The sequence below is a fragment of the Andrena cerasifolii genome, chromosome 16 (assembly GCF_050908995.1).
Source record: "Andrena cerasifolii isolate SP2316 chromosome 16, iyAndCera1_principal, whole genome shotgun sequence".
Lineage (NCBI taxonomy): Eukaryota > Metazoa > Arthropoda > Insecta > Hymenoptera > Andrenidae > Andrena > Andrena cerasifolii.
In genome coordinates, this window is record NC_135133.1 from 10192692 (window position 1) to 10205150 (window position 12459).

General features: G+C 49.6%; 2 protein-coding genes across 7 annotated transcripts in view; one reads left to right on the forward strand and one right to left on the reverse strand.

The window, feature by feature from the left end:
* The window catches only part of LOC143377749 (uncharacterized), an 88706-nt gene extending 79282 nt beyond the window's left edge, over positions 1-9424 (forward strand). For all 6 annotated transcript variants that reach the window (XM_076829407.1, XM_076829409.1, XM_076829404.1 and 3 more), the window contains 7 exons: positions 2845-3092; positions 3490-3991; positions 4083-5613; positions 6346-7107; positions 7184-7350; positions 7470-7669; positions 7743-9424. In XM_076829407.1, coding sequence (XP_076685522.1) covers positions 2845-3092; positions 3490-3991; positions 4083-5613; positions 6346-7107; positions 7184-7350; positions 7470-7669; positions 7743-7778 — 3446 coding nt within the window. In that variant the 3' untranslated portion in view covers positions 7779-9424. The remainder of the gene's footprint in view (positions 1-2844; positions 3093-3489; positions 3992-4082; positions 5614-6345; positions 7108-7183; positions 7351-7469; positions 7670-7742) is intronic.
* Positions 9425-9968: 544 nt separating this feature from the next.
* Positions 9969-12105, reverse strand: LOC143377754 (uncharacterized). The gene is made up of 5 exons (XM_076829419.1): positions 11623-12105; positions 11368-11548; positions 10820-11258; positions 10496-10728; positions 9969-10151 (listed from the first exon to the last, which is right to left on the reverse strand). The coding sequence occupies exons 1-5, from the start codon at positions 11732-11734 to the stop codon at positions 10070-10072; spliced, it is 1047 nt and encodes a 348-aa protein (XP_076685534.1). The 5' UTR covers positions 11735-12105; the 3' UTR covers positions 9969-10069.
* Positions 12106-12459: the final 354 nt, after the last annotated feature.

The following is a 12459-nucleotide window of genomic DNA, read 5'->3' on the forward strand; positions in this document are numbered from 1 at the left end:
GCGCGGGCTTGCTGCGTCGAGGATGCACAATGGGATCGCTCCGCGAGCCACCCCGCTTCCACGCCTGGGGACAATTCGATTTCGGGGGTGTGTAGTTACAAAGAAACAATAGCGCGGAAATCAGAGTGGAGACATTTTTAGCGAGCGTCCCTGACCCCTCTTTGCAGCTTGGCCGCGGAGTCAGCGGTAACGTGGAACACCCTCTGTGTCCCCGAGGCGACGGGGAAAACACGAAACGTTGGTCGTTTGAACGATAGACCGAATTATACGGGTCCGTGGTCGCGAAACGGCCGAATAATGGAACGTCGAACACTGAGGCGCGTTTAATCGGAGGTGCAAGAGTCGCCAGCGTCACCAGGGTGTCGTTCGATAAACGATGCAACGCCCAACGATCCGCGAGGCGATGAATCGTATCCTAGCAATTAAAAGGGCAACGTTTAATTAAGCATTGCCCCTGGTCGTATCTTACATCCGCGCCTCTATATTCTATATCTTGCTCGCTTTTCGAAAGCTGAACAGTCTGCGCGGCGTTAAGAAATAGTCGTTTCCGGTCAGAGCCACCAATATTTCATTATTCCACGCGATTAATCACAGGCTATCAATTAACTCCTCTTCGCTGCGAGCAGAGACAGTGGTACAACGGCGATCGCAGCTTTCGGAGCAACGTACAGGAACATAATTCTGCGGCAGGAGAATTGGAGTTTTCCTGCGGTGCCAATTTGCTGGGGGGATTCCTCTCGACCCGTGCGCGCGTTTCTTTGGCGAAGAATGCAGTTTCGGTGCTCGCCTGTTGGTCGCGATTTCAAAGAGACCTCGCATACCCCGGCGTCATATTTGTCTCGGGGCGAGGATCGCGATCCACGAGTCCGAGGTTTGCGGAGGACGCTGCCGCAGAAAAGGAGAAGGAAAAAGAGGACGGAGAGGATGAGAGCCGGGGATGGAAATGAAAATGAAAAGTCTAATAAGGCGTGGCTGGAGCCGATCGTTGCTTGGAAGAGAGCAGCGCGACAAAAGGTCCCTTCTCCCACATTCTTCTCCGTTTTCCATCGTCATCGGCTCCCGTTTCCCCGGCCCTGCCCCGCGGGAAATGACGTTAAGGCGGTCAAAGCCCCGCTGGCGTCGTGCTTTTGCGAATCAGACTTGTCGGGTATGCCTCGAATTAAGCGCGACACGCTAATGGCTCGGCGTCGCGGGATTTCGCCGCTGGTCGCATCAACGTTCGAGCCTCGAGTAAGAAGAGTCATGAATCTGAATTACAGAAATGTTCCGCGTGAACGTGGGACTTTGTTGCTTTCGAGCTATCTTTTTATAGGAGCAGACGACGGTGACGCGGATATTCATTTAAGTCTGACAAAGTAACCTGCTGCGGCATTCCAATTGCCCTGAGCAATATATTCTTGCGACAGAGGGCATTGAAATTCTTTCCCTTAAAGCTGCGCTGCGAAGGGACGAAAGAGCTCGCGGAGCCGTGGCAAGAGTCGCCTTCCTGAAGAGGAAACGAGGCGCTAAAGCTAAATAAACGAGACGAGACCAATCGAATCACGCTTCCCCGCGCCGTCCGCCGCCGTGCCTCGCGCCAAACGATTTTCTTTCTGATAGATCAACCCAGAGGGACGTGGTTCCGGGGAACGATGGCCAGAGAATGGCTCCTCTCGAACATTGCTCTCCAGGTTTACGTGGTGTTCGCGGGCTCGAGAGACCATTCTTCGTCGGGCGATATCGAAACGAGACAGTTCACCGCGGTCGAATAGTTCCGTTGCGACGTTTTCCGCTTCGATTCCCCGGAAAACGCCTTCCAGGCTCGCTCGGGCTTGGAGATTCGTTCATTGGAGCGATCGATCCATGACCATCACCTGAGAAAATCATCCTCCGATCTAGTCCAATCTTCCCTACCTTGTTGCTCGACAGTTCCTCGAAACGTTTACGTTTTAAGGGAACTAAAGCATTGGATGATTTAGGTGTAGAAGCATAGTAGTACAAGTTCCAGCGACGAGGAAGTGGCTTAACTCTCGGATAATAGTTTACGGCGGTGGTGGTCGGATAATTATACTCTGAATTATTTCACGATCCTCGCGGAACAAGGGGATAAGCTACCTGGCAAGAAACGGAGCCCGAGTCCCTAGGGAGCGAAGGAGGAACGGTCGTCATTTTCGTAGAAGAAGCTCGATCGGAAACGATGGCAGATCCGCACCCTGTCGTTTTTCCACGGAATGAGACTTCTCTCGCGAACAACCGTGACTTCCGCGGACAAAGGGAGGTGATTTGTTATTTCGCTGATGCCGCGGACTTGGAGTCGCTGGGAGGCCGAGGGTAACTCTGCTGTCCAGATTAAAACGGGACGGAGAAGTTGAAGAAGGGAGGCAACGTCAAAGGCCTGGCGGGAAATAATTAAAAGAAAGTTTCATCCGCGACAACTATTGCTCCGTCGCGTCGGGTCAAACGATCTCCCCCGTTTCACGTAGACGTGTCTCACGGCTTCGATTGCCTTTGGAAGGATATCGAATCAGTTTCCGGTTCAGGCTTCAAACGCGGGCGAAGACGGAGCTGATCGTACAGCAAGGCAGTTTATTTCCAGAGACAATATACGCGAACGATATCGGGTTCCAAATGAAGGAATACCCCGGTGCAAAAGTGGCGGGAGAGGGAAACTTGGGGAAAAGGGAACGCGTCGAAAGATCTCCGCGTCCATGAAAAGCCACGCGATCGATTTCCTTTCAAAGCGGTGTCCTCCTTCTAGCCCACCATCCTACCATGAACCAGAATTCGCCCGTTGATTTCGCCAGCATCCTGCAGAGAAGAGTTTTATCCTTTGTTCTAACGTGTTGTCTCGTTCTTTTCCCACAGCCTCGGACCTGGATTGCATAAGAGCGTTGTTCAACGAGAAGGAGAAGGAACTCTCGTTAGCTGTGGCGAAGGTCGAGGAGCTGACGCGACAGCTCGAGGAGCTACGAGGTCGGCAGAACGCAGCGGGCACCGGAACCGGAAGTGGAGGCGCCGGAGGCGTCGGTGGCGGTGGCGTCGGTGGTCCGGGCGGTGGACACTTGCCGACACCGGCGAGCGCCGAGCTCGAGAAGCTCAGGAGGGAGCTCATGGTGAGCCCTTTGCTCCTTCCCTTCCCTTTTCTTCCCTTTCGACGAACCTTCCACTTCCAATAGAAATTTGCTAGCCACTAACTTCTCCTGGTTCCATTCCCAGTAAATTGCATCTCGCCACTTCCGAGAGGACAGTTCGATTTCGGCAAGCTGAAAGCTTTGAAGTTGAAGCGTTTCGCGGACTCTCTCGATGGGAATTACTGCTTAAAGGTGCATGCTCCTTGGGTGCGCTGGGTCCTTTCATTTGGCAGTCGTGAATAGTCGATCCACGGCTGAGAATTTCTTCACTCAAGTCATAGTCCCATCGAGAGAGTGAAACGCACACGGAAGGGAATCTCCCTCGAGTAGACTTGATCCGGGCTAACCGTGTAAAAGCTATTTTCTTTTGCCGTCGCAGTATCGCAACAAGATGAACGAGCAGCAGAACCAGGTGGTGTCCCAGCAACGGTTGGCCCTGGCGCAACGGCAAGCGGAGATGGCGTCGATCGACGCGAGGATAGCTCAGCTGCAGGGTCGTCTTCAGCGCAAGAGAGCTTTGAACCAACGACTCAGCCAGCAGCTGGCCTCTGGCAACCGTGCGAACGCGAACACCGGTTTCACGGAGTCGAAGCTCGACTTCAACGCTGGGGGCAAGTCCAGGCCGGCCGGGAACATAGCCGCGATCGAGCCCTACTCCCACATACCGAACGACAACGACTTCAATCTGAACAAGAACGACCCCAAGTACCAGACGCTGCCCTACAACACCAAGTTCACGGTGAACTTCAAGGCTGCCGAGGATGACGTGAACAAGAACAAGATCCAGCACTCGGCCAGCGCCTCCCAGCTGGGCCAGAGGACTGCGTTCCAGCAGTTCGGCCATCAGATCGCCCACAGCCAGTCCCAGTCGCATATTCAAGGTTTGTACGCGCAATAGAATCCTCTTTCGACCGACATAAATTTAACTCAACGCTCGGCTAACTCGACGCCGTAAACGACGATTGATTGCAGGTCAATCGCAGCTACTTGGCACCAACCAGCAGCAGCACAACCAGAACGTCGGCGGCCAGTCGGTGAACCTCCAACAGACCTGCACCAACAACAACAATAACAACAATAATAATAACAATAACAACAACAGTAACAGCACGAACAATAACTTGATCGGCTCGTCCCACAACTTCAGCCCCGAGGGGCTGTCGCAGAATCTCCGAATCCACCACCAGCAGCAGTCCCAGACGCAGCAGCAACAGCATGGCAACGTTCAGCAGAAGCAGCACAATATCGGCTCCTCGGCGTCCAGCCTGGGGACGACGGTGTCCATCACGCAAACGCAGAACCACAGGAACCTCCAAACCCACCAGAAGCCAGTGTCCAGCGTGGCGCCGAGCTTCTCCGTGAAATCGCAGATCTACCAGACCTCCTCCACGAAGATCCACCCGGTGATGCCGCAGACGTTGAGCCTGATAGGCCGCGGGCACGCCAACGCGCAGAACTTTGTCGGTCTGAACACCCAGAACGCTAATCAGCAGCAGACGAACCAGTCGGCGCAGAACAATCAAGCTTCCAACCAGGAGCAAACGTACGCGTCGAGGCACAACTACCCAGGTGTCCAGCAGCATTCCACCCAGCCCACCGCGCATGTCCAATCGTCCACGGTCTATCAGACCCAGAACTCCCCCAATCAGCAATCCAACGCCCACACCGCGTCCAGCGGGGGAAACTTTGGTAACCCGATACAGAGGTACAACCAAAACCAGCCATTGACCAGCCCCACCTCTGGCGGCGAGCAGACAGACAAGATGAAGTTCCAGGAGAAGGGTCAGGAGAAGTTCGAGCACGCGTTGCCGCAGAAGCACGAGCAGCAGAGGTACGAGGCCAACCCGGTGTTCAAGTACGACCCTCATCAGATGAAGTACGAGCAGCATGGGAAGTACGAGCAGCACGGCAAGTACGAGCAGAGCAACAGCCAGTCGACCAAGCTCTACGAGCAGTCCAACAAGCACGAGCAGGCTGGAAACCAAACGAGCAAGTACGACAGCGCGGCGAAGATCGAGCAGGGGAAGTACGAGGCTGGTCAGGTGAAGCACGAACAGCACCACGGGACGAAGTACGACCCCAATCAGAATACTCAGCAATACGGCAAGCACGATCAGCACGAGGTGAGACCCTCCGCGAAGTACGAGCACAATGCCGCGTTCAAGCACGATTCCTCGGGCAAATACGAAGCCGGGGGGCAGCAGTTCAAGCAGGAGTCGGCCAAGTACGAGAACAACCAGACTGCGGCGACGAAACACGACCATAACGGCAAGTTTGAGATCCCGACAAAGACCGGGGAGAAGCCGTTCGAGTTCGAGAGGCTCAAGGGCGAGAACGAGAGGAAGAGCCTGGGGGAGATACGCGGGGAAGACAAGACGAAGCCCGCGCTGCCTCCTAAGCCGAGCAAGCCTAATCCTCCGCCGAGACTCACGCATCACGAGAAGGTTGACAATTCTGTGGATGGAATTGGCGAGTGCAAGAACAGTATAGGAATGAGCCCCAGGTTCGTGGAGCCTTTAATCGTCTTCAGCATTATCTGATCATGGGTTAGGGCTTCCCAGGGCTTAGCTTGATCTGTAATTTCTGAATTGTCTCTTGTAGTAGGGGTTGCTATTTATTTTTAAAATATTACACGCGATAGAGTCATCGCGCGCTCCCGTTTTGCTGACTGGCAGACAAAAGTGTCTTCTTAAATCGTGACTCAGATGATCGACGAGGGGATGAGTGATCGCGTCGCGTGGAAGAGGGCGGCAAAGGTTTCGGGCACAGGATGACAGAACGATTACTGGGTTAATTATAAATGTAAATTAGTCCGTGATCGATTTGGCCGGTGAATCGAAGCCTGTCTCGAATAATAGACACCGAAATAGAACGACGGCTGTGCCGCGGAGACAACAGCTTAGTACTCGCGAGCTCGTCGATCGATCGAGGACGATATCTAACTCCTTCTTTTCTCACCGCTCTCGCGTCGTCGCGCGCTTTTCGTTCGGAGCAGTGGAGGAGTTGAACAAATATCGAGACCCTGAAATTCGACAGTCTTGACTCGAATACTTCATTCTGAGATTGGAACCTTTAGGTACAAAAAGCTGGTCTAAGCTAGCGTGCTCTAATGACCCAGAAGAGTGAAGTGTCTTAATAGATTCTCTCAGTTTCTCAGTACTTCGAAGTCTTTTAAATAATAACCATGTCTCCAAGACTCAGTGACTTTTAACATTGCAAATCGAATCTTCCTCAGGGTGGAGAAGGAAGAGGACGCGCCACCGATCCCCACGTCAGAGCCGCCAGAGTCGCCCACGGAGACGCAGCAGTTCAACAACCACCAAATCATCAAGGCTAGGCCTCTGACCCTGAAGAAGGCGCCGATCTCAGAGCAGCCGAAACTTCGCTACGCCAAGTCGAATGTCCACGTGTCGATAAACCGGCGGATTGAGATGCCACCAGCGTTTCTTTTCCCGGAGACTGAGATTCCAGCGGACCTGATGCAAACGGAGCAGCAGCAGCAGCAACAACAACAGCAGCAGCCGCAGATCATCGACACGACGGACGCGTGTTGTAAGAAACCCATCACGATAATCAACGAGGATGTTCTCAGCAACGAGAAGCTGGAGGAGGCGGACATCATCGATGCCCTGAACGTGATCAACATCGAGGATAAAGTGAAGTCGCACAAGGAGTCTGACAGAAGGACGGAAGTGGACGTGGACGGGAAGAACAACGAGGTGATGAGGAGGAAGAAAGGGAACCTGAAGTCGAGCACTGGGAAGGCGAACCTCTCGAGGAGGGTCTCCTTCGACCCTCTAGCCCTTCTGCTGGACGCCAGCCTCGAGGGTGAGCTGGAGCTCGTGAAGAAGACCGCCAAGGAAGTGGCAAATCCCAGCTCGGCAAACGACGAAGGGATCACAGCACTCCACAACGCCATTTGCGCCGGGCATCTCGAGATCGTCAAGTTCCTCGTCGAGTTCGGCTGCGATGTGAACGCTCAGGACAGCGACGGATGGTAAGGAGTGGTTCGAATTAAATATCTCAATAGTCTCTTTGTATTTCACATGTTTATTAAATCGATTCTGTTACAGGACTCCGTTACACTGCGCCGCGAGCTGCAACAACCTGTCGATGGTGAGATTCCTGGTTGAGCATGGGGCTTGCATCTTCGCCACCACTCTCTCCGACCACGAGACCGCGGCAGAAAAGTGCGAAGAGGACGAGGAGGGCTTCGACGGCTGCTCGGAGTACTTGTACAGTGAGTAGTTTGGCATAGAATCGTTGCATTGCTCAGCTAAGTTTACAGGGGACTTGAAAGTTCCTCAAGTTCCTGGTGTCTTTCGGTGAATCAATGCGCGACGGTCTTTATTGTTGCAGGTGTTCAGGAGAAGCTCGGTATAATGAACAACGGCCAGGTGTACGCGGTGTTCGACTACGAGGCGCAGCACAGCGACGAGCTCACCCTGAAGAACGGCGATTCCCTAGTTGTGCTCCGGAAGGGCGATGACAACGAGAGGGAATGGTGGTGGAGCAAACTCGGACACAAGGACGGCTACGTACCTCGGAATCTACTTGGCGTAAGTTGCAGACCGAACGAACCCTACGCCGTAGAAGCGACAGGACAGGAATTGTGAATTTTATTGTTTTCAGTTATATCCAAGGGTGCAGCCAGGGAAGGTGGACTGAGACACGTGAACACGTAATGTCCGATGATCCGTCATTACCACAGTATTCGATTCGCAGCTTTATCTCGTTAAGTATCATAGATGCATCGTCGTCGTCGCCGCATTACCAATGTTAATCTTATTTAATCGCGTCCCATTTCTCTCATCCGAACGAAGCGAGGAAGAAAATTCTATGTATTAGTTCTCTTTTTTTTTATGTTTTATAAGACAAAACCGCCGATCGTTAATGAGCCCGGATCATGGGTCATAAGTTATTCTCGTCGGAGAGTTTTAAGCAAGCGCGTCAGCTCGTCGACACGTTCGACAGAAATCGTCTTCGCGTCCAGCGGCGAGGAGCAGACTCGCGCTGAACGCGTAGGAGGATGGAATAACGATGAAAACACAGCGTAACGAACAATTAGGATGTAATTAATTAGCTCGAGGAACAGTAGCTTCTTGGCCCATTGACGGGAAGAACTACAAGCGGGCACACTATCCTCTGTGCTCTGCTGGACTACGGGACCGTCAAGTCCGCGTGCTCCGTGTCTCAAGGGAGACGCAAAAGTTTCTAATTTGCGCGAGAAAAATTGTTTGCCTATCCTGCACGATCGTTAGCCAGTTCCTTCGACGAAACAGTACAAAAGGAAAATACGATTTCTCCTCCCCATAATCCCGCTCCTTAGATCGACGACTTGCGTAGTTGGCAGTCGAAACGTTTACATTTAATAAACCCCCCGTCGCTTAAGCGTCGCGCCGCGGTGAAGATCACTTAAAAAGTTCCTCTTTTACAATTCTCTTCGTCCCGGGGCTTGCCACGGAAGACCTTACCGAAAGTCGACGTACGACCTCTTTTTCCCAGTGATCGCACTGTTTCTTTACAACTCGCGACGCAAGTCTAATCGTTTCAAAGAAAAGTGTATTATCGCGGACGATAACTTCCAGTCTCACTTCCGAAGTCTGCAATGCGATCACAGTGATCTTCTACCACTTGTACATCGATTTTCAGCGCCCGACGAGAAACTTTTTGAATGATGCTCCACTTCCACGAGGGACAACTTTTATTTACGCGAATCGCGCGACCGAACGTTTGTCAGGAACACACACACAAACACAGTATAATTATGTATACGTAGGCGTACTTAATATTTTATTTGTCTCGCCTAAATGATCCTATTCAGGTGAGGTCAGATTATCGTTTGCAGTTATCGTTGCGTTTCTTCGTCAGCGAAATTTTCCGAATCCGACACAGGTGACCTCGGATTTCGAAAATGTTCCTAAGGGTGTGGAATGTAATCTTGCCAATACGCACTTTGAAACGGGGTCCGTGACCGAAAGTGAGCGCGCGCGAACGAGGGATCCCAAGGGGGTGGTGAGACACTTGACGTTATCTCGGGAATCTCTGTTGATCAACCCAACACACTCGACTAGACTTGTATAATTGATAATTATTATCTAGAATCTAGATGAAGAAGATTCGAACTCCGCGTTCAGAACGGCTCTGGGCATACGGTTGTACTGTTAGAATTGTACAGGTACGTTGGAGTTTGCGTATGCCTCTCGGAAAGCCTCTGACGTTTACTCGTAAATGAAGTATGTGCCTTTCAGAAGTAATAATGGATATATTATGTAAGGATGCATGATATATTACGACGAATAAATTGTTTTTAATAGAAAATCGTTACAAACATCGTTTATTGTCATGAATAATACAGACGAACAGCAAATACACCAAAGGGGGGAGGGGCTAGGGGTGGGTAGGGGGTAAGTAAAAAACACTCGAGATATTAAAACAATAACACTAAAATCGTATAAATAGCATAAAATTAGAGAGAACACGTCCACCATGAATTATAAATAACTAATGGAACTAACTATACGCGCGTCCGAATTAAGTTAGTTTTTACTGGGATTTAGTAGCGTGCTTTCCAAAGCGATGTATCTTGTCGATATAATTGTTAATAATAATTGTGACGTTTAAAAAGTTGCCAAGCGCAAGAATCAACTTAAATCTAATGCGAATACTTGAAGTTTTATAATATAAAAATATCATCTTAAATACTTCTACGACTATCAAGTTAATACCATTCCGTACAAATCTCATAGTGTAATTGAAGGGTGAGTTACACAACGATCGGGGTAAAAAAATATAGTTAATCCAACAGTGAGAACTGTTAAGACCTCTGCCGGATCTTCGCACCGTAATATATCGGAATTAAAATCTGCGTATATATTAAAAATATATATGTATATAGATATATATGTTAACACTAGTAACAAGTATGGCCTCATTTAATATTCAACGATGCAGAAAGCTTATGCTTCGTTGTTTCTCGCTTCATTTATCAACTGCAGGCAAACCTTTATGTCTTCACAGTCCGAGACCATTGCATCAAGCCTGGAACAAATTTATTGCACCGAATATAATATTAACCAGCGGCGATGGCCGTGATGGAAAACACCGGTTTTCATTAGATCACCGAAGTTAAGCATCACGAGGCGGTGTACTGGGGAAAGATGGGAGACCGGGGAGAGAGAAAAAAAAAACACCTTTCCCCGGTGCGCTGCTGTTGCTGGGACCCGAAAAAGAGAGGGAGAAGAGAGAAGAGGGAAAAGATATATTAAGCGAATAAAGTAAAGCTTTGAAAGGCCATCCTGTTTGAACACAGGAAAAAACAATAAATAAATAAATATAATATTATCCTAAATAAAACGTGACATTCTTCGCCTCTTTTTAGCTACCTGTCAGCGAACATGTCTAACATGGTGCCCATGAAGTTTCCCCTTTTCAAAGCTTGTAGACAGAGGTGCGTCAAATTGTTAAAACATTTACGCGCCAGATTGCGAACAACTTGGCTCTGACTTTCACGGGCTGGTAGTTGCTTCGTAACGCTCCACGCAGCATACACGTAATGCATTACCGACATCCAGTGCTGCGACTCTACCAGTCTCTTTCCGTGGTCTGTAATGGCTTTCTGTACGAAATCAACGCAGTATTAGGCACAAATTAAGCAAGCAGAACTTGAAATGAAAAGGCACACAAATGCGTATGAAGTGTTGCTGCACCTGGAAGGCATCTAAATGAATATATGCACAATTATGCGTCGAATCGTCCGAATTAGATGTGCTAGCAAAAATGTTTTGTTTCAACTTATTTAAGATATCGATGAATGGTTGTATATCAGCCACTGGTAGCTTTCTCAACAGTACGCTGCGCAATTTTTCGCCCTCGGAGAGAGCACCGTCTTCTTGCATCGACACCAGATCCATAATCATCTGCACCAGCTGTTCGTGGCTGAGACCTCGCAAGCCGTTTACTAAATTCCCATGGAAATATATATCCGATTTACTAGCCAATGAGTTCAGCGGCTTTTTCTTTTTCTCTGGTGTCGTGAATTGAGAATCGTTACTGTCACCGAGAGATAGTCTTTTCCTAGGTGTGCTTCTCAGTACCATGCTCTTCTTGGAAGGGCTCTTCACCGGTGTACGATCTCTAGAACTTAAACTGTAAAACACGTAGTTACATCTTCTCTTTTAACGGAACAGAAAAGGAGATTAGACACCTGTTTCGCTATTCGTTACCAATTGCAAAGGTGGAGTAAACGTCCTCTTACCTAAATAGACTATTTCTTTTGCATGTATCGAGGTCAGGCGACCAAACTATGGTCTTGGAGCGGCGTCCACGCTTCTGTATCACCAGCTCGTCGGGGCTGGGTGCTGGGCTCCAAGAATCAGAGCCGTGTCGACTATTCAGAAAGTTGTCCATCGCGTTTATTTCGGTGGAAGCGGCCTCCCCTGAAATACGTGAATTGAAACTAAAGGGAGAAGATGGAAGGTGGCGGGCGGCGCGTAGACTTCCAGAAACACACCAGGCGACGACGCGGCATTGTTGACAGGGATCACGGCTAAAGCCTGTCTAGCAGATCTTCTGCGCGTTCCATCGGGCCTCCGCAGGAAATCTCTGGTCGTAGGGGTGTTCATTTCTCACAATGCAACGAAGATATCTTCGTTGGAATCTGTACGATCAACTTACGCTCCTTTGACAAAGCGGTCCCTTCAATATGACACGTAAGACATCAACTCTTTTTCCCAACGCGAACTCGGTATTCAACTCTCCTGCATGCTTCCTCGATGGCAAAATGTAATTCTTATTTAAAACTGCATCGATAGAGTACGTCTAGTGTCACAACGAATGCAGAGTGAAAAAAAAACGGAGCACAACAACGCGTCAAACATTGCTCTAACAACAGGTAGCAAAATGGCGGGAGTGAACCTGATTGGCTGCTTCTCGTGTAGAGTAATGAAGGAACCTGTTGCATTATTCGAGTATCATACTCGAGGATTTTTATAACTCATTGTTAATTATGTGTACTTATATCTATACAAGCGCAGGCAAGGTATAGGATGGTCTTATATATTTTGGGATTTCGGCTTCTAAGAGTGGAATACTAATTTTCTAAAAAAATAATTCTACGGAACCGCACTCTACGTTTAAGAACAGTAATTGTGGGAACTGTGTTCAACTCAGCGGAGTCGGTAATGTTAAGGGGGTAGACACGTCACGTGACCTGGCCGATTCGGCAGGTCGGTATTACAGTGATTATTATGTGGTCGGCTCCTCGAAGTGACAGAAAATATAACCTAATTGCTATACCCGATTTCCTAAAGATACTGTTGTGAAGTAATAATAATATTTTGAAAGGATG

Coding starts and splice junctions, on each gene's coding strand:
- LOC143377754 (XM_076829419.1), bottom strand. CDS start 11,734: ATGAACACCCCTACGACCAGAGATTTCCTGCGGAGGCCCGATGGAACG. Junction 11,549..11,622: donor CAATGCCGCGTCGTCGCCTG/GTGTGTTTCTGG, acceptor CACGTATTTCAG/GGGAGGCCGCTTCCACCGAA. Junction 11,259..11,367: donor AAAAGAAATAGTCTATTTAG/GTAAGAGGACGT, acceptor CGTGTTTTACAG/TTTAAGTTCTAGAGATCGTA.